Source organism: Mastigoproctus giganteus, chromosome 11 (genome assembly GCF_048544385.1).
Source record: "Mastigoproctus giganteus isolate SK-2022 chromosome 11, ASM4854438v1, whole genome shotgun sequence".
Taxonomy (NCBI): Eukaryota; Metazoa; Arthropoda; class Arachnida; order Uropygi; family Thelyphonidae; genus Mastigoproctus; species Mastigoproctus giganteus.
This window is the reverse complement of record NC_143585.1, coordinates 59,003,681-59,026,017: the sequence shown is the minus strand read 5'-3', so window position 1 is coordinate 59,026,017 and position 22,337 is coordinate 59,003,681. Positions and strand designations below refer to the sequence as shown.

Here is a 22,337-nt window from a genome sequence, read left to right as displayed (position 1 = left end):
TCTACTCTTTTCCCCTCTTCAGGAACTTAAGATGGTCATCACCCACAATTAGCAGTTAGCCTTGAGCAAGAAACTTACAACTATAGGAACCAGAAAGTAAGCTTTGCATGCTATAATAATTAATTATATATAATAAAGCCAGTATATTTACCTGGTCCTCCAGAAAAATGTGATTAGCTTTGTGTACCAAATGTCCTACTTGTATTATATCACCAAGATATGGTACAGCATCATGCTCAATTAAAAGTGTAAGAACCATTAGTGCTTCTACCATTAATTGGCGATATTCAGGTTGAGGAATGCTATTTAAAACATGTTCCACTTCAAGGGCGAATTTTAATTCTCCAGGGGTCATCTAATAAGAGTAAACAGAGCAGTAGATTAATCTTCAGCAATTTTTACATGGAAGTTTTAATAGTTTCACAACCTTGACAATGTTGGGTTTGTTATTTGGTTTTTAGGAGCATTAGCAACTAAGGCCATATTGCTCCGAGAATATGTGGTGGTCATTCCCTGACCTTTCCGCATCCGCCATATTTGGTGGTCTAATCAAGATCCCGGTCTAATCAAGAAGCGTGTGCTATGCACTGCCGCTCCTGCCCACCTGGCTACGGAGGTGCCCAACCTTGACAAGAATTGATTGTTTGTTGTTTTATGGTACATGGCATCTAAGGCCACAAAAACTGATAAACTTCTCAACAGACACCAAATGTATGGAGTTGCTTCCTGTTTGTCTCTACTTAAAAAAAATGCAGTAAATTTTATATTGCAGACTGTTGCCAAACTGGAAGCATGTTTCTTTACAGAGGCTGTTAAAACATGTCACGGTTCATAGTGGTTACACAATAATAATTAAAAAAAAAAAAAAAACATATATGTAATAAGCACCCAGGACAAAATGTTAGTTACCTGTGTAATTCTTTAATTCATAATGTGTAACCCCTCTGTTAGCATAGATCACTTTATAAATTCTCATTGGTAGAGATAGAATCTTTATAAATAGTTTATATTTAGTACCAGTAGTGGCAAATGATAAAGAAAGCAAGCTTATATAGCATCAGCAAAAAAAAAAAAAAAACCTTTCCACATCACCTGTCCATCTTCTTCAGCAGTTTTTCTTGTTTTTACCTGAATTTCTTCAAACTATCCACTTCCATAACAACAGATGAAAGTTTGTTTCAACAATCAACCACCCACTGGTTGAAGTAAAACTTCCACGCACTTATATTGCAAAAATCCTTCCTCAGTTTGAATTAATGTCCCCCTCATGTGTAATTTGAGAAAGTGAAAAAAAATCCCATCAGCACTGAGCTTGCTAGATCCATTCAAGGCCTTAAACACCTCGATCAGATTATCGATCATATCACTCACACATGAGATGCCTAGATTCAAGACTAGGCTATAGACGGGAGAGCTGTAGATGTCCTATCAGCACTGAGCTTGCTTGATCCATTCAGAGTCTTAAACATCATAATCAGATTACCTGTAATCAATCCAATTACATCAATCACCTGCAAGATGCCTAGATTCAAGACTGGGCTGTAGATGAGACTAGGCACCTGCAAGGTGATCTGATCACCTGCAGGTGCCTAGTCTCCACAATCAGATCTCATTAATATCATTGCCCTCCCCTGCATTCGTTCCACAGCTAAAATAAAGCCAACAGACCTGTATACAATATTCAAGATGTGGCCTGCCCATTGCTTTTTAGCATGGGATAGTCACCATGGGACAGTAATGGAGAAATCACTTAACTGTAAACTCTTAAACTATCTAGAAACCTTCCGTCTGACCAATGATCGTCAGTATGAATTCCATCAGTGTCGATCCACAGGTGATATTCTGGCCTATGTTACCAATTTATGGACAAATTCAATGGAAAAGTTCGGTGAAACACAAGCATTTGCTCTTGACATCTCAATGGCTTTCGATCGTGTTTGGCATAAGGATCTTTTAAACAAGCTTCCATCTTATGGTTTGCCAACTGTTCTTTGTAATTGGTTATCTCTGATCAATCACGGAGGGTGATGGTAGATGGCTGTCTTCTCACTTCTCCACTAATGCTGGTATTTCCCAAGGTTTAGTTCTTTACTCCACTCTTTTCCTCTTGTATATTAATGACCTTCTTACATTGACTGAAAATCCTATCCATAGTTTTGCCGATGATAGCACATTGCATTCCACTTTCCATTTTGAAAACCTTGCCCTGCTCAATCAGCTTCAAATTCTCGAATATCCGCTACCAATTCCTTAAATGCCGATCTCCAGGTAATTGTCCAGTCGGGCAAAGACAACTTAGTTGATTTCAATCCTTCTAAAACTCAGTCCTATCTTATATCTCGCAAAAAGGTTTCATTGCTCCTATGCTTATCCTTGGTGAAACTCTGATTTCTAGGCAAAATGATATACAGCAAAACCCTGCACAGCACTGATAATTGGTACCAAAACTTTTCTGTGTTATGTGAAACCATGCTGATTGAGGTATAATTATAATGGGTTTTAATTGAATGTGTAACAGAGAAACGGTCGCTACACAAATTATAATAAATCTATAAACAATTTGCGCTTGATACCAATTAAAAGAATTTGAAATAAAAAATATTGGAAAAATTTTATTAATGAAAAGGTAACATAATGAGAGATGAGAAAAAAGCTTTATGGTTTATTTGAGTATTTCAATAATGAAGTCTGGTGAAGTTGTCTCTTCTTTTTCTCAGCATACAAGTCTTTGTAGCATCGAATCCCATCTTGTAAAATTTGCCATATCTTGATGCTACGTTCAACATTCGGATTTCCATTCATAATTGCCTCACAGGCCATGTCAACCCTCCCTCGCAAAACTTACTCCAATTCTTCTGCTGAAAGTTCTTTTGTTGCAACTTCAGTGTTATCCACTTGTTTTCCTCTTTATCATATGCAGTGTGCTCATCAATTTCAGTGAGAGTTTCACCATCTAAGTCATATGCATGTGAGTCAATGCAGTCATCACGCTGGCAGTGTCGAAAGTTTTGAATCCCAAGTCTTTTCTGATCTTCACAATGTCTTTGGCAATTGTCTGAACTTGTGGTTCACAACCAGTGAAAACCAGCCAAATGGGGCAAAACATGCTGCCAAACAGAACGCATGTTGTTGGTAGTGATTTCTAGCCAAGATACAGATATATTTTCAATTGCATGCCTGATGTTATAGTTATAATTTTTCGAAAATGTTTGTAAAGATCATGATCCCACTCCTGTTGAAGCTTCAATTGCTTGGGAAAAAGTTAGCTGCAGATAACATGCCTTGAATGTGGCAATTACACCTTGATCCATTGATTGTAAGAGAGACATTGTGTTAGGTGAAGAAAGCATATTTTTATATTTTCATTGAGATCAGAAATTTCAGGTGGATGGCCTGGTGCATTGTCTAAAAGCATCAAAATTTTGAACTCCATCCTAACGTTCAACCGTCGGACAAAAATAATTTGTGAACCTTCTGTAAACAATTCTCTTGTAATCCATGCTTTCTTATTGGATTGCCAAATTATGGACAATGCACTTTTTACACAACCCTTTAGAGCTGTTGGGTTTTCTGCTCTGAACATGAGTAGAGGCTTCAATATAAAATCTCCAGATGAGTTTCCACCCAATAAAAGTGTTAAACGATCTTTTGATGCTTTATATCCAGGTTGGGCCTTTTCATTTTCAGCTGAAAAAGTTCGTGAGGGCATATTTGTTCAGAACAGTCCAGTTTCATCGACGTTGAAAATTTTTCGTTCTTGTAGCCCCCTTCTTAAATGATGTCTTTCGATTCACTGGGAAATCTTGCAGTAGCAACTTTGTTTGCACTTTCACCCGAGATACGAACATTGTGAAGCCCAATGCAGTTTTTAAATCGGAAAAACCAACCACAACTGGTTGTAAACATTTCTTTAGCCTCCTCCTCTTAATTTTCTTCTTTTTCCTTAAGTGTGTTATAAAGGCTCGTGGCTTTCGCTTGAATGATGTTTTGACTCAAAGGAATTCTCTTTTTATTACAATCTTCTCTCCATATTAATAAAAGACGTTCCATATTAATCAATAGCAAAATGCATTGCTTAGTTATCACTTTCATCATGTAAGATGTTGTAGACCTTCCTTGCTCTTTAACCTGATCCTTCTTTTAAATAATCGTTCACACTGATGTTTCATTCATTCCATTTTCCTGCACGATTTTAGCATATGATGCACCACCTTCATGGCACTTGATAATATCAAGTTTTTTTCCTAATGTAAGCCATTTACGTTTAGTAGCTCCACCGCTTTAATTACTTTTCCTTTTTTGACTCATTGGTTCATATTTAAAGGGGTAAAAAATAAGTTGCGAAATAAAGTTTAAAAAGCTATCACCCTGTCTCATCAGGATGGAACACTGAACACTGTTGCACACTGCTGCTGACTGCCCGAGGAGAGCTATTGGCACATGTGCATGTGAGACAATAGAGTTGGCACTGCAGCATATATGTAAGCGTACCTAGGCTGCGGCATATAATTATGTAGAGTACGTGTCTAGGCTATTAGTGTAAATTTTCGACTTAAATTTAGTCATAAAGTTTATTGCTTCCTCTGAAAACTAATAAATTTATTATAAGTTAAGATACAAAAATATAAATAAACAGGAGCTTTCGGGGTGATGGAACATTATAGTCATAAAGCAATAAATTTTATGACTATTATGGAACCTGATACCAAAGGCCTTTTCACAGACTTAAACTTAATTGAAAACCATGTTATAGTGAAACCCGTGCTGTTTCAAGCCATGCTAAGCGAGGTATTGCTGTATCTCTCTTGGGGATTACCCTGACTTCTAATCTCTCTTGGCACAAGCACATTACAAATATTGCTTCCTCTGCATCTAAAAAACTTGGTTTTCTCTTTCGCTCTCGGTGTATTGTCGAGGCCACGTTATGTCAAGAATCTGTGTATATTATTACCATTTGTATGCCATATCCAAAAATTTCATTATTTCATACAGTATGTCCCCCCCTTGAACGAAGAGAGAGGGGGTTGGAAGAAGATCCTGAGTTAACTGAAGTTTTTTATTCTACAGGAATTAAAATAATGCAGATTAATGGACAACGATCGAGATTGGTAGCGGACGAGATTAGGAAGATTAGTGAGGATTTTCAAATTGATTTGGTGGCAATACAGGAACCTTATTGGGCTAGAGTTCCAGGTGAGCAAACATCTAGAATATTTGGTTATCCCTTAACGTCACGAATAATACAACCGGTGCAGGAAGAGCCTAAAACTGGAATTGTGGTCAATAATAGAGATCTAGACGTGTTGGTTGTTCATAGGTTATGTAACCAGTTCGCTACATGTGTTATGGTGGCCTCGGCAAATGTTCAATTCTATTTTATATCTCTGTATTGTGCTCCTTCAATGGACTTTAATAATTGCGTGGATTATTTAGAGTATGTGTTGCTCATTTTAAGACCTAAACAAGTGATTATTTCGACAGACGCTAATGCAAAGTCTCCATTGTGGTATAGTGCAACATCTGACATGAGAGGTTTATTGCTGGAAGAGTTTTTATCGAGCCATAATTTATTTGTAATGAACAAGTCAAATCAACTCTCTACTTTCTGTGGACCAATGGGTGAATCTAATATTGATTTAACTATAACAACTTCTGGTATTAGACATTGTATTTGTAACTGGAAGGTAATGCCTGATTGGACATCAAGTGATCATCGAGCCATATTGTTTTATGTGAAGAATGTGCCGGATTTAACTGGTACTCAAGATCGGATACCACACATTGTTCGGTTTTCGTTGAAATCATTTGATTGGTCCATGTATGAAGCTTCTATTCTTCGGGACTTTTCCTCGGATAAACAACAACAGATAGTTCGTGAATCTGCAATATATTTAGCTAATACTATAGAGGATTCAATAGTAAGAGCGGCATATAAGTCAGGTAGGAAGAAGGTTATTAAACTAAAATCCTGCCCATGGTGGACAAACGAACTGACTGTCTTACGACGGGCTGTATATCGAGCTAGGAGACAGTACCAGCGACATCGGAATTGGGGTCATTCTGAGGTAGTTAGATTGCATGACAATTATGTATCTCTTAAAAATAATTACAAGAGAACCATGGCAACTCGGAAGAGAGAAACCTGGCAATTGTTTGTAAAACAATCGGGGAGAAACGATCCCTGGGGTTTGCTATATAAGTTGTCAAGAGATAAACTGAGAAGTTTGGAGGTATTTAATACAATTCAAGAGGATTCTACTGAGACTATTGGCTGGGAGGATTCAGTAGATGCAATATTAACCAGGCTGTTCCCGGTTGACGATCCCATCTTAGACTCACAGTGCCAATTCGAACTGCGGAGAAAAAATCAATTTTATGTAGCTAGAGGCAATACCATGGCGTTTACAATAGATGAACTAGCAGGGGTGTTAAAGAAACTTAATTTTGCAAAATGTCCAGGAATAGATTTGATTGAGAACGCATTTATAGTGAGGTTTTTTAAGTTAATACCTAACATGTTACTTTTGTTATATAATAAGTGCCTAGAGGAAGGACTGTTTCCATTGAAATGGAAGATTGCTTTATTGAGGCTAATTAGGAAGCCTGGGAAACCTTTAATTGAGCCTAAGTCGTACCGTCCAATTGCTTTGTTGGCTAATCTGGGGAAAGTGTTAGAGAGGTTAATGGCAATACGTTTACAAGAATTGTTAGAACGCCATGACATGATTACACCTAATCAGTATGGTTTTACACCGGGGAAATCGTGCGAGGATGCTCTTCTGGACTTTCATACATACATTTCAAACTCTGATTCAAAATATGAACTCGCTATATATATAGATTTTGAAGGTGCGTTTGACTCAGTATGGTGGGAGGCAGCTCTTTCTCAACTGTGTCGTGCTGAGTGTTCTAAGCAGTTATACAGTCTGTTCAGGAGTTATTTTTCTGAGAGATATGTGACTGTAAGGTCTAAACATTTTCTCCTTCAAAGACAAATCACGCGAGGTTGCCCTCAGGGCTCTGTATTAGGTCCTTCTATTTGGAATTTAGTGTTACAGAACTGGCTGGTTCGACCACAAGTAAATTGTCACGTGATAGCTTTTGCTGATGATGTCACATTAATTGTGGCAGGTCGATCACGACACGATTTGGAGCAAAATGCAAACCGTGTAATAAATGATATTAATACCTGGGCACAAGGATTTAAGCTTACCATTAGCCCCCAAAAGACCAAAATGATGCTTTTTAAAACCAAACTTGATTTGGGACGACCGCCGCAAATAAAATTAAATGGGAGACAGTTGACTATGGTTTCTGAAACTAAATACTTGGGGCTCATTATTGATCACAAGTTGTCTTATTATGCGCATATAACACATCTACATAGCAAGATTAGGAAATTTGCCGGCTATATTATAAGAGTATCAAGAGGAGATTGGGGTGTGTCCAATAAAACTTTATTTTTATATTATAAGGTGGTGTTTCTGCCTATGGTTACATATGCAGCGGGAGTTTGGTCTCACAGAGTGGCTCTTGTTAGATTTCAGGCTAAATTAAACTCACTACAAAGAACGATGCTTCTCAGTATATTAAGGGTATGTAGAACTGTAGCTACGACTGCACTTCAAGTGATGGCTGGGGCAGTCCCTTTGGATTTGTTCGTGGCTTATCGAGGGCTGTGCTATGGCATTAAGAAGAAAATATCTACTAGACTTGTTGGCATAGAAGTTGACATAAATTCTGATATTAAGAGGGAGAAGAGAAGATGTTTAAATGAGATTGTTAACTTGTGGCAAACAAGATGGGACACTGTATCTACTGGTCGAGTGACAAAGAAATTTATTCCGGATGTTACCTTTTTAAGTGACAGAACAGTTCGAAGTTGGTTTACGCCAAGTTTACAAACATCATTTTTACTAACAGGTCACGGCTCGATGAAAGCGAAATTATTTCAGTTGGGTCTTTCGGATACAGATCTCTGTTTTTGTGGTGAGAGTGAAAGTTGGCACCATATATTATATGTGTGTACAATTTACGATAATGTCAGGGAAATAATCAGGGAAATCATTGCTGAAAATGAGTTAGGTCGGGAAGAGGTGCTTGTATCTAATAGGAGTGCATTTCAATTATTCCAGGATTTTGCAAAGGGAGCCTTTGAACTGAGGAAACGCCTGTTAAACAGTTGAACCAGAATAGTGTGTTGAAAAGAATATTGAAGTGGGTCCAGAATGCCCAAGAGACTATTGGTGATGATGAGGAGGATTTTATTTATTTATTATTATTTTTTTTTTATTATTTTTTTAATTTATTTATTTATTTATTTATTTTTTTTTTTTTATTTATTTTTTATTTTTTTTTTTATTATTATTTATTATTATTTTTTTTTTATTTTATTTATTTATTTTTTATTATTATTTTATATATATATATATATATATACACGTGTGTTATTTATTATTATTATTATTTTTTTTTTTTTTTTTTTTTTTTTTAAGCTCTGGATTGGGCCCCCAGAGGGTTTTTTTTTTTTTTTTTTTTTTTTTTGTTGTCTCATAACCTGAGACCTTATGCGTCCCATCTACTGGAACTGGCCCACCTTCCCGTGGTGTGGACGAGTATCTAGAAGCAGCCTTCCTGGTGATAGCTGCTTCTCGGTAGCTAAGAGGTCAGCATAACACAACAACATAACATGCATTAAACTACACGAACATTGCACTACTACACGCTGGCCTGTTTTGCAGAGTCTGTTCAACGTACAAAGAAACGAGGTGGATTTGAACGGACGTTCTAGGAGCCACCCTACCTATACACACAAAAAAAAAAAAAAAAAAAAAAAAAGTATGTCCCCCCCTACTATTTATTACTACTGAATACACCATGAATTGTAAAATAATAAAGTAAGCTTATCTGTGAAAAGATCTACACCTTCCAAACGCTTCCTAGTTCATTTCGCAAATATATGATGTGGTCTCAATTCTAATCTCAACGATGTCTATTTCCATTTGCAGTCTGGAAACCCGATGTACTTTTTCTGACAGAATCTCAGTTATTGGTTGATTCAACTACTGCTCATCTCAGTTGCCCAAATTTTTTGTTATATGATTCTTTTCGCCTCAAAGGTGGTAATTGTGCATACGTCCATTCTGATATTCCCTGTCAGAGACTTGATAATTTGGAATCTCCTCTTTTTGATCTTCTCTGGCTTAAAATCTCTCTACATAATTCGGTCAAATTCATCTGTTGTCTCTACCATTCTCCCAAATCCACTAATCACTTGGAGCTCTTTGACTTCCTCTCTTTGCAACTTGATTTTCTCCAGTACAACTTTCCTAATTGTGAGGTAATTTTCCTTGGTGATTTTAATGTTCACAACTCCAGCTGGCTTCCGTTTTCTAGTCACACTGACCCAGCTGGTCGAGATGCTGAGGCTTTTGCAATTACTAATAACCTTGCACAGATTGTTCATTTACCTACAAAAATAGCAGACAATCCTAACCATACAGCCAACAGGCTTGATCTTTTTCTCACAAACAACCCTTCTAAGTACACGGTTGAAGTGAGTGGTCCTTTAGGTACCTCAGATCACAACTTGGTGATTGTCTCTTCTCCAATGGAGACTTTATATCATGGCTATTCCCAACATCGTATTCTTTGGCATTACAAGAATGCAAAATGGGATGACCTGCGAGATTTATTTTCTTCTTTTCTTGGTCGGACTACTGTTTCAAAACTTCTGAGGTCAACATTTGCTCAGCATCGTGTCAGTGAAATTATTCTTGTATGAATGGAATCCTTTATTCCACACTCCACTTTAAAATCTCGTCCTTTATCTAAACTTGGTTTTCCAACAAATGTGCTAAGGCTGTTCAAGAGAAGAATGTTGCATATTGTAATTGGCTTGTTTCCAATTCCTCAGTTTCATTTTCTGCCTACACCAAAGTGCACAACAATTGTAAAGCAGTTATTAATCAGTCCAAACTAGAGTTTGAACAGGCTAAGAGTAGAAAACTTGCTTCTTGCCCTAATGGTAGCCGAGCATTCTGGTCTCTTGCCAAAGCTATTGGCTGCAACTTTTGCCCATCTCTGCTCCCACCTCTGTCCAAACCAGATGATTCTGTTGTCACTTCAGCCAAGGAAAAACAGCTGTTCACTCTGTACAAATCACAGTCATAAGCCTTGCAAGGAAATTTGATGTATCTGCTCAAATATGATTTGATATCATCTTAGATATCATCTTTTAAGGGCACAAAAGGTGATATAGTTGTACACGTTGGCACTAATGATATCAAGAGTAGGAGACCGGCAGAATTGCTTAACAAGTACAGGTCACTGTTGAAAAAAAGCCGTGAAATAGGGTTGAATTTGAAAGTGTCTGCAATTCTGCCCAGACACGATAGGAGGGAGTATATGATGAGAGCCTTGTCGATCAATTCGGCCCTGGAAAGATTGTGCAAGGCTCAAGGGGTAGAATTTTTTTCAGCCTGGACTGTACTTGTTAACAGGAGAGATTGCTTCTACAGGGATGGGATACACTTAAATAGAAAGGGTGCAAGAATATTTGCTAATGCTATCGAGGCAGTGTTAGGTGGGTCGGAAAACTGCTAGCTTGGGGGGAGACCAAGACGAATAGATTAACAGTAGCCACTGGCAGAGGTGAAAGAGATTCTTGCACTGCTTCTATTGGAATGAGAAGCAGTGCAAGATCACTGCAGATCACATTAAAGAAGCACTGCAGGATCATTTAGACAAGACTTCTGTTATAGCTCGGACACAGCATGGTTTTGTTAGGGGGAAGTCTTGCCTGACCAATTTTATTGGATACTATGATGCAGTCACAAAGGAACTGGATGCAGGGAATAACTTTGATATTATATACTTGGATCTTAGAAAGGCTTTTGACACTGTTGCACATGGAAGACTGCTGCACAAATTGGAGCAGTGTGACATTGGAGGCAAATTGCTGCTGTGGATAAAGGGGTGGCTGAGGGGGAAAAGACAGAGAGTGGTAATCAATGGACACTGCTCGTCGTGGACTAATGTTATTAGTGGAGTCCCTCAGGGCTCAGTGTTGGGTCCATTATTGTTTTCTGTATTCAAAAATGATATTGATGATGGTATATCAAACTTAATGTCAAAGTTTGCAGATGATACAAAGGTAGGCAGGGTTGTCAAGGGCACTACTGACACTATGCTACTGCAACAGGATCTGGAAAGGTTAAGCAGATGGGCTGAGAGGTGGCAAATGAAGTTTAACATTGACAAATGTAAAGTACTACATATGGGAAACAGCAACCCCAGAGCAACGTATCAACTCTGTGGTACTACACTGACAGTGGTAGAGAATGAAAGGGACCTGGGGGTGGTTGTGCAGGCAGATATGAAGTTCTCTGAACAGTGCAGACGGGCTGCAAGAGTAGCTCATGGTGTATTGTCAATGATATATAGGAATTTTTCTAACAGGGATAAGGAGGTGATTATTCCCTTGTATAAGGCAACGGCCAGGCCACACCTAGAGTACTGTATACAGGTCTGGAGGCCTCATTTCAAGAAGGATGTAGAGCTGCTGGAACGAGTACAGAGAAGGGCAACAAGATTAGTGAATGGAACAAAGGGGTGCTCTTATGAAGAAAGGCTTAAGTTTTGCGAAATACAGTGTTTGGAGACTAGGCACTAGCGAGGTGATCTGATAGAGGTGTATAAAGCCTTGAATGGTTTGAGCATGCTCAATGCTGATGGGATTCTTCCTCTCGCTCAGAATAATCACCTGAGAGGGCATAAATTCAAATTGAGGAAAGACAGATGTAGGATAGACGTGCGGAAATTTGCCTTTAGCCAGCGGGTGGTTGGTTGGTGGAACAGACTTCCATCTCTTGTCGTGGAAGTTGATAGCCTAATAAGTTTAAGGTTCAGCTGGACAGGTATTTTGAACGAACAGAGGGGTGAAGTGGAAGTGGTTTCTTTTTTTTCTTTTTTTTTTTTTTGGCTGATGCTGCATAAGCTTGCTTTCTTGCATAAAATGCCTCTACTAATGCTAATGCTACTTGAATTGACAACTCTTGTTTGTATTTTTGATCTGCTGTGAATAATTTTGGGACCTTCATGCTGACATCATTTTAATGGTGAGAATCTCTCTTAGTATATGGTACACACATTCAGACGATATACCCAAAATGCTAGCAATGTATTGAACTGTCACTCGTCAATCACTCATCACCAGATCAGTGATTTTCCAGGCTCTCCCCTTCTCATTTAAATTCTGCTGTTCGCTTATTGACCATGGAATAGGAAGAGCTTCCTCCCCCAAAGTTGTAACCATATCCTCATGAATTGCCTTTGGTATTAGACTGTTTTTCCCAAATACTGGATGACTTCATGGTGACTTTTTTGTCCATCTTTCTTCAGTCACCCAACTTTGTTGACTCAGGACATGCAATTAAAAAAAGACATAACTGAAACTGCACGTAACTTGGTGGGTTATTATTTAAAGTGTTATACATTAAGTAAAGAAATTTTTAACTCTGTACCACTGTCCTTTCATACTCGGGCCACAAACTTCAAATGCCCCTCGTATTAATTTATTTTATACATACTGACTGGTTACGGGTTCTGACCAGGTATAATGAATAGAAATCTAGTGGTTATTTGATAAATGAGCTTGAAGTCTCTGTCAGTGCAGAGATTTCGGTTGCCAAGTGCACTGTGCTCATTTGGCAGTGGGAAATTTTGAACAAAAACCCAAGGTAAAATCCCATATATACAAGTAAAAGTTAAATATAAAAAAAAATCTAAATGTCTCATCAACAAGTATGCAAGTTATCCATTATTGTACTTTCTTTCTTCATAATTTTTCAGCAGTGAATCTGCTTTTGCTATTTGTAGAATTGGTCATATGGCCACCTGCAGATTTAGATTTTAGATGCAAAACACTATGAAAATATGCCAGTGGTTTAAAAAACAGTGTTGACTATGACAAACAATTATGGAATAACTGTAGAGAACTGATAGTGATGGCACTTAGTTGGATGAAGGTAGACTACACGAAAGACAGGCAATATGTAGGTAATGGATGGTCTGAATGACTGAGCTTAGTTCCAGGGAAGGAAAATATGTTATATAAGTCACTCATGCAGAAAATGTTGCTTTGGTTTCTTTTCATTATTAAATTGAGCCTAATGAAACACACTGTAAAAGCCATGAATAAGGATAATGATAAATTTTTATATTTATAGAATAAATTCCTGAAAATAAGTGAACAAAAAACCACAGAAATTAGAAATTAGAAAAAATGCAAGACAACACATCTGAACCATATAAAACCTAACTGAAAAAGCAGAATGAACTCTTTTAAAATGACAGCTGCCAATTTACAAAGCATCGTGAGAAAAGAAAATTGTGGTATTATTAATAAAGAAATGCTGAATGCTGTTAAAAATTTGGCTGCAATATGTCCTTAAAAATTCATTTTTCATTTGAACTTAAGTTTTCCCATCAGATCTGGCTGCTATCAGTAATGAACATGGCAAAATATTTCATCAAGACATATCTGATATGGAAAAGTGTAATCTAAATAAGCTGGCTGACTATTTCTGGATAGTAATCAGAAACTTCCTGAGTTCAGTTGTAAAAACAGAAAACTATGGACAAAAAAAAATAAAAAAATTTTTTTTTAAAATTACATTATTAATTATGATAAAATTATATTTGTATATAAATCTTTCATTTCCTTTCCCTTGAAAATGGTGGGTTGTTACAAAATTTTTAAGATTTGGTTTAAATTTGGCACTTTCAAATTTACTAAAGTAACCTAATTCTCTTTAAAGGAGAGAAGAAAAACATTTTTAATTTTGTTATTCAGTACAGTAAAATAATTTTTTTTTTTTTTTTTTTTGCTTACCATAAGTTTTAAACACGTAAAAGTAATAAAAATATAACTTATGTAACCAAGACAACCATTAAAATATTTGTATAGCAGCCTTTTACACTATACAACTAAATTAACTTTAAAAACTTATGATCTTTTAATAGGAACAAAAATTCAAAAATTTAGAACCATCAGAATTGATATTTTTATTTTATTTTGCCTAGAAATACATACTTACTTCTCGGGTGAGCTGTTGGGATAGCATTTTATCTTCAATTGAAATCCCCTGACACTGAAATTTCAAAAGTAGAATATAATAAATAAATCTTTGATATAGCTGTTATAAGTGCATTTTTTTTTTTTAATTATGGTCCTAATATTGATAAATAAAGTACACAACTCTGTATTCTAGGTAAAACTGATTTATTTGAAATTCAGAATTTGGAAGTGTTACATATAGAATCATATGCAGAAATTTAAAAAAGGGGAGGTTTTGACCTGTTAACACATTCAGTGGTCTGCTGCATATAAGCATTCAAAAAACACCCAAGCACTAAGTCATAATGCATATAGGCAGTCTTTCTTAAGTGGTCAATAAATGAGCAATGTAAAAGTAAAGGCATATGAAATTAACAACTTCTTGATTCCGTTGGCACACTAATGCCGACAGAACAGCATTATCTTGCTACCTCTGCTCTGCCAGATAGCGACTGGAAGGGGTCCGAGCAGTGTGTATGAGGGGAGCATTGTCGAGGCCACGTTATGTCAAGGATCTGGGTATATTCTTACCACATGTACGCCATATTCAAAAATTTCATTACTTCATACAGCATGTCCCACCCACTTTTTCTTACAATTGAATACACCATGAACTGTCAAACTAATAGAGCAAGCTTATCTGCGAAAAGATCTAAACCTCCCAAGCACTTCCTAATTCATTTCACAAATATACGTGGTCTCAATTCTAATCTCAACGATGTCCATTTCCACTTGCAGTCTGCCAAACCCCATGTACTTTTTCTGACAGAATCTCAGTTATTGGTTGATTCAATTACTGCTCATCTCAGATGCCCAAATTATTCGCTGTATGATTCCTTTCTCCCCAAAGGTGGTACTTGTGCATATGTCTGTTCTGATATTCCCTGTCAGAGACTTAGCAATTTGGAATCTCCTCTCTTTGATCTTCTCTGGCTTAAAATTTCTCTACCTCATTGTGTCAAATTCATCTGTTGTCTCTACCATTCTCCCAACTCCACTAATCACTTGAGCTCTTTGACTTCCTCCAGTCCAACTTTCCTAACAGTGAGGTAATTTTCCTTGGTGATTTTAATGTTCACAACTCTAGCTGGCTTCCGTTTTCTAGCCACACCTACCCAGCAGGTCGAGATGCTGAGGCTTTTGCAATTACTAATGACCTAGCACAGATTGTTCATTTACCTACAAGAATACCGGACAATCCTAATCATACAGCCAATACGCTTGATCTTTTTCTCACAAACAACCCTTCTAAGTACACGGTCGAAGTGAGAGGTCCTTTAGGCACTTCAGATCACAACTTGGTGATTGTCTCTTCTCCAATGGAACCTTTATCTCATGGCTATTCCCAACCTCGTGTTGTTTGGCATTACAAGAATGCAAAATGGGATGACCTGCGAGACTTCTTTTCTTCTTTTTCTTGGTCGGATTACTGTTTCGAAAGTTCTGATGTCAACGTTTGCTCAGATCTTGTCAGTGAAATTATTCTTGCAGGAATGGAATCCCTTATCCCACACTCCACTTTAAAATCTCGTCCTTTATCTAAACCTTGGTTTTCCAATAAATGTGCTAAGGCTGTCCAAGAGAAGAATGTTGCATATCATAATTGGCTTGTTTCTAATTCTTCAGTTTCATTTTCTGTTTACACCAAAGCTCGCAACAATTGTAAAGCAGTTATTAATCAGCCCAAACTAGAGTTTGAACAGGCTAAGAGTAGAAAACTTGCTTCTTGTCCTAATGGTAGCCGAGCATTCTGGTCTCTTGCCAAAGCTATTGGCCGCAACTTTTGCCCATCTCTGCTCCCACCTCTGTCCAAACCAGATGGTTTTGTTGTCACTTCAGCCAAGGATAAAGCTGACCTGCTAGCATCCCATTTTTCTTCCAGCTCATGTATTAATGATCTTGGTAAAACACCTCCTACTATTCCCAACACGCTCAATTCAATGCATCCAGTGGTCTTCCGCCAAAAGAATGTCAAAAGGATTTTGACGAATCTTGATGATAAGAAAGTTCCAGGTCCTGATGGTATTTCTCCACTGGAGAAATTGATGGTATTTCTCCACTAGAGATGAATCATTAATTAACCTAACTGCCCTCTTCTGAATGGAATCAAGAAGCCTGAGAGAGGTTTTGGGGGCACCACCCCAGATGTGGGAACAATATTCCATGGCAGGGCGGATTTCCTATTTATACAGAGTGAGCAGCTGTTTGGAAGAAAAGTAACGCTGAGAGCGAAAGAGAAAACCAAGTTTTTTAGATGCAGAGGAAGCAATATTTGTAATGTGCTTGTGCCAAGAGAGATTAGAAATCAGGGTAATCCCCAAGAGAGATATATCATTTTGCCTAGAAATCGGAGTGTCACTAAAGATAAGCATAAGAGCAGAAGAATCCTTTTTGCGAGATATAAGACAAGACTGAGTTTTAGAAGGGTTGAAATCAACTAAGTTGTCTTTGCCCCACTGGAGAATTACCTGAAGATCAGCATTTAAGGAATTGGTAGCAGATTTTCGAGAAGTTTAAGTTGATTGAGCAGGGCAAAGTTTTTCAAAATGGAAAGTGGAATGCAATGTGCTATCATCGGCAAAACTATGGATAGGATTTTCAGTCAATGGAAGAAGGTCATTAATACACAAGAGAAAAAGAGTGGGGGAAAGAACTGAACCATGGGGAACACCAGCATTAGTAGAGAATTTAGAAGACAGAGAGCCATCTACCATCACCCTCAGTGAGCGATCAGAGAGAAAACTGGATAACCAATTACAAAAAACAGTTGGCAAACCATAAGATGAAAGCTTGTTTAGAAGACCTTTATGCCAAACACGATCGAAAGCCTTTGAGATGTCAAGAGCAACTGCTTGTGTTTCACCAAACTTTTCCATTGAATTTGTCCATAAATGGGTAACTTAAGCCAGAATATCAACAGTGGATCGACACTGACAGTAAATTGATTTCTCCATTACTTTAGAAAGAGTAGAAGTAATTGTAATAGGATGATAATTGGATGGAAGGGACTTGTCACCCTTTTTAGGAAATGGCTGGATGTGAGCAAATTCCAAGCAGAAGGAAAATCACCTTTAGAGTAAGAAAGTGAAAAAACGCGGCAAAGAACAGGACTAAGTTCAGGAGCATGGGTATTATGAACAAGTGGAGAAATACCATCAGGACCTGGAACTTTCTTATCATCAAGATTCGTCAAAATCCTTCTGACATTCTTTTGGCGGAAGACCACTGGATGCATTGAATTGAACGTGTTGGGAATAGTAGGAGGTGTTTTACCAAGATCATTAATACATGAGTTGGAAGAGAAATGGGATGCTAGCAGGTCAGCTTTATCCATGGCTGAAGTGACAACAGAACCATCTAGTTTTGACAGAGGTGGGAGTAGAGATGGGAAAAAGTTGCAGCCAATAGCTTTGGCAAGAGACCAGAACGCTCGGCTACCATTAGGGCAAGAAGCAAGTTTTCTACTCTTAGCCTGTTCCAAATCTAGTTTGGAATCATTAATGACTGCTTTACAATTGTTGCGAGCTTTGGTGCAGGCAGAAAACGAAACTGAAGAATTGGAAACAAGCCAATTACGATATGCAACGTTTTTCTCTTGAACAGCCTTAGCACATTTACTGGAAAACCAAGGTTTAGATAAAGGATGAGATTTTAAAGTGGAGTGTGGAATAAAAGATTCCATTCTTACAAGAATAATTTCATTGACACGATTTGAGCAAACGTTGACATCAGATGTTTTGAAACAGTAGTCTGACCAAGGAAAAGAAGAAAAGAAAATTCGCAGGTTATCCCATTTTGCCTTCTTGTAATGCCAAACAATATGAGGTTGGGAATAGCCATGAGATAAAGGCTCCATTGGAGAAGAGACAATCACCAAGTTGTGATCTGAGGTACCTAAAGGACTACTCACTTCGACAGTGTACTTAGAAGGGTTGTTTGTGAGAAAAAGATCAAGCATGTTGGCTGTATGGTTAGGATTGTCCGGTATTCTTGTAGGTAAATGAACAGTCTGTGCAAGGTCATTAGAAATTGCAAAAGTCTCAGCATCTCAACCAGCTGGGTCGGTGTGACTAGAAAATGGAAGCCAGCTGGAGTTGAAATTCATTAAAATCACCAAGGAAAATCACCTCACTGTTAGGAAAGTTGGTTTGGAGAAAGTCAAGTTGCAAAGAGAGGAAGTCAAAGGGCTCTAAGTGATTAGTGGAGTTGGGAGAATGGTAGAGAAAGAGAGAGATTTGAAGCCAGAGAAGATCAAAGAGAGGAGATTCCAAATTACCAATTCTCTGACAGGAAATATGGGAATGGACATATGCACAAGTACCACCTTTGAGGCGAAAGGAATCATACAGTGAATAATTTGGGCAACTGAGATGAGCAATAGTTGAATTAACTGATAACTGAGATTCTTCAGAAAAAGTACATGAGGTTTGGCAGACTGCAAGTGGAAATGGACATTGTTGAGATTAGAATTGAAACCACGTATATTTTTTCGCAGATAAACTTACTCTATTAGTTTGACAAATCATGGTGTATTCAATAGTAAGGAAAAGTGGGGGGGGGGACACACGCTGTATGAAGTAATGGAATTTTTGGATATGGCATACACGTGGTAAGAATATACCCAGATTCTTGACATAATGTGTCCTGGACAATGCCCCCCACATATATACTACTCGGACTCCTTCCAGTCACTATTTGGCAGAGTAGAGGTAGCAAGATTGTACACTAGCTGATCCGGAAGCCTCCTAAAGAGTTACCAATAGGTTTGGTCCGGTGTACTAACTAGCGGCCACCCTGCAAATACAGTTTTAGAACTGTCCCCTCGAAATGTAAGGAAGATTGGATCTCGCCATGATGTCCATCCTAACTTCAAAAGTCATCAGTCAAACTGCATGATGGAAGAGATGGGGAAGGGTTAACCAGAACTTAGCTCTGGAGACTAAACATGGGTTCCACCACTTCAAGCCTCCAATAAGCAAAGTGGTGGTATTGTGCCTGTTGATGAGTCATGTGCCACCTAGTATTGCCTGGTAACACAGAGGGGTGGCATTTCTCCATGTAGTTTGGGCGCCACACCTCGATCCCTGCTTACTTGGTTCATACCTGGATGATCACCCACATTGGGCTTGTGCATGGAGGTTATACCCAGGATTACTAACGGTCCCACCATTCTGAAGGTGCAAGCAGAGGATTTGGCTGTCACAGACCGTCCGGACTTTGCCGAAATTGGGTCTACTTGACTTGAATATCACCCGAATATCAGTTCCATCAGCGTTTTAGACTCCTAAGTAGTCAGTACAGCTTGTCTGGCATATCAGAGAGAATGTCTGTGACATCCTCAAGGACTAATATTGACCAAGGTTAATGACAGAAATCAGGATATACTATTCCTATAATATCTAGAAAAACTAGGCACATCACAACAGATGCAATGGATATCATTGCTTATGAGGAAGGTGAGATGTGCCAATTTCCACTTTAAAAATAATGTGGTTAATTAGTAAGATATTTTGAGTATCATCTGTGTTATCTCTATGCTTCCTCAAAATCAGTATAATAAATGGTATTTGATGTTCTTTTATACAGGGTCATTGAAAAAAGGTGTCGTGATTTCCCTTTTAATTATCATCGGAAATATTTGATCGATTGCTGTGGTCATAGCAGCAAACAGTGTGGTAATTCACTAAGTTTTATTTGACACCTCAACAATGACCTTGGCTGCGCCATGAGTTTGTATAGAGTGACTCACATGTGCACTGCCTCAAGTCAGTGTCAGTAAGATGGCCGTGCAACAGAAAGTGCAGTGTGTACGCTGAATTTCAATACTGACATATGTCGGTATTGATGTTGCACTGTTATGACAGATTTAAATTCAGCGTATCACCACAACACACACTACACTTTCTGTTGCACGGCCACCTTATTGACATTGACTGAGGCAGTGCACATAGGAGAAATTTTACACACACCCACGGTGCAGCCAATGTCATTGTTGAGGTGTCAAATAAAACTTAGTGAGTTACCACACTGTTTTCTGCTATGATCACAGCAATCAATCAAATATTTCTGAAGATAATTAAAAGGGAAATCACAGACAGCTTTTTCGATGACCCATTATTTAAAAATAAAATAAAAAAGAGAAAAAACTAAAGAAAGATGATCTGAAAAATAAAGAACAAAACTAATAAATAATGATTAACTGAAGAAACCAAACATTAAGGGAATACTCCAGAAGAAAACTATTCAAATACATCATGCCAAATCTATATTCATTACATCTAAACATTATGAATGACCACTGAAATTCTTTACAAATTCTTACTCTTTCCAAGACAGACCAAATTCTGGGGTAGAAGCCACGAGGCACTCTGTTCAGAGCACCATCTAATCGCCTTCTTCTCAACCACTGACCTTGTCGATCGCTTTCAAAACTAATTTCATCAGTTGATGTCTCTTTACCAACAAAGCTGTCAACAACACTCTTCTGAAATCCACAAATATAAATTATTATTATTTTTTACTAATGAAATGTGAGAGTCTTAGAAACAGATTTTTAAAAATATTTTTATTTTATTTTCCCATATATAAAGCAATTAAAATGTGAATGCACTTGAAATATTTATTTATTGATTACATAATACATTACAGTAGCGACTTCATTTTGGAAATTTCTTATTTATTCTGAATTTAAACTTTTTTTTTTTTTTTTTTTCAGTTGTTTCATGTTTTATCTAACAAATATTAATTTTTTGAAGTCTACAATATATTCAAAGTTGACATTTACACTATTATTTCAAAAAAATTACTATTTAATGAAATGTACACAATTTTCGATCAATATATGTCACAATATGGTGAACTCTAAAATCTGAATTTTAAAATTTTTCAGATTTTAGAGAGGTAAACCTAGTGGGAACAGCCTCTGTAGCTGAGTGGTCAGAGCGGGAGTGCAATAGCACAAGCTCTTAGAGTAGACCAGGGTTCAAGCCCCTGACTGCTAAATATGGTCGATCTGCCAACCCGCACTAGACCAGCGTGGCAGATTACGATCCAGTTTCCTCAACATGAACCATTGAGGAGGCTACCATCCTGCAGTGGTTTGATAATGGCTGCATTTTTTTTTTTTTTAAACCTAGTGGTTGAGCAGTTCTGGAGAAGCACATTTCAATAAATATCAGCACCAAAAACTGCAACTTATTTAATTTAATTACATAAGCATTTATAATGACTATTTTGTCCTTCATTCAGAAATAAAGGATAAGATAGTTATAAATGCTTACAGGCATGAATAAGTTCAGGATTTAAAGCACATGGATATTGCAATAGTCTTAACTCTTATAGCAGATCAAACTTTCTTTTGTAATGAGTTGCTCTGCTATTGCATTACTTTCAGACAGGTGACAAAAGATTAATTGGCAATTTGTTTAAAATATGAGACTGCTATGACTACAGTTTATTTCAGAGATAACTAGCCCCTCATCAGATAGCAGGTATTTGTTAGTGACAAAACAGACAGCTTCAGCTGTATTAAAAATTTGAAAACTCTGATTTCCTGTATGGCATCTCACATCAAACAACTTCTTTACCACTTTTTTCTCTGTGTGTTGTCATTAGAGATACTACCTACTACCTGATGAGACTACCTACTGCCTACTTCCCTCAGCATGAATTGTTGAGGAGGAGGTTTCCATCCTGCAGTGGGTTGATAATGGCTGCACTTTACTTTTACCTGATGAAAAACTTAGTATTAAGCAGACTGTCATAGCAGTCTCATCTTTTAAATAAATGGCCAATTAACCTATTGTTGAATCAATTGCTTGTAATAAGAGCAATATCAGGACAATTCACTGCAAGGACAAGTTGGTTTTGCTTTGAGAATAATGATCATCACATTATCTATGCAATTTAAATCCTGCTGGACGCAAAAACAGATTAAAGGACAAAGATAGTCCTGCAAGGATCTTATAAAGAAAGAAATGTCACTCTTTTGTGAATGCCTCTTAAAGAGAAATATTACTGTTGATATGAGTGCCAAATTGTTTTTTTAATATTTATTGATGATTTTATTTTATTTATTTATTTTTTTTTTGTAAAATGTATTGGATTTCAAAGTATTCCAGATTGTAACGTGTGGATTTTAGAGATTTTATTCTATTTTGTTTCTTTCACATAAGCATTTGAATGGCAGCAACATCATGATCACAGCTTGTTAGTGTCA

At 37.4% G+C, this 22,337-nt stretch overlaps 1 protein-coding gene across 2 annotated transcripts in view; it reads right to left on the bottom strand.

Moving 5' to 3' along the window:
- The window catches only part of LOC150078032 (putative phosphorylase b kinase regulatory subunit alpha), a 608,767-nt gene that overhangs the window by 9,684 nt on the left and 576,746 nt on the right, over positions 1-22,337 (bottom strand). For both annotated transcript variants that reach the window (XM_090384728.1, XM_090384727.1), the window contains exons 29-31: positions 20,442-20,603; positions 14,100-14,153; positions 152-355 (exon numbers count right to left, since the gene is read on the bottom strand). In XM_090384728.1, coding sequence (XP_090240854.1) covers positions 152-355; positions 14,100-14,153; positions 20,442-20,603 — 420 coding nt within the window. The remainder of the gene's footprint in view (positions 1-151; positions 356-14,099; positions 14,154-20,441; positions 20,604-22,337) is intronic.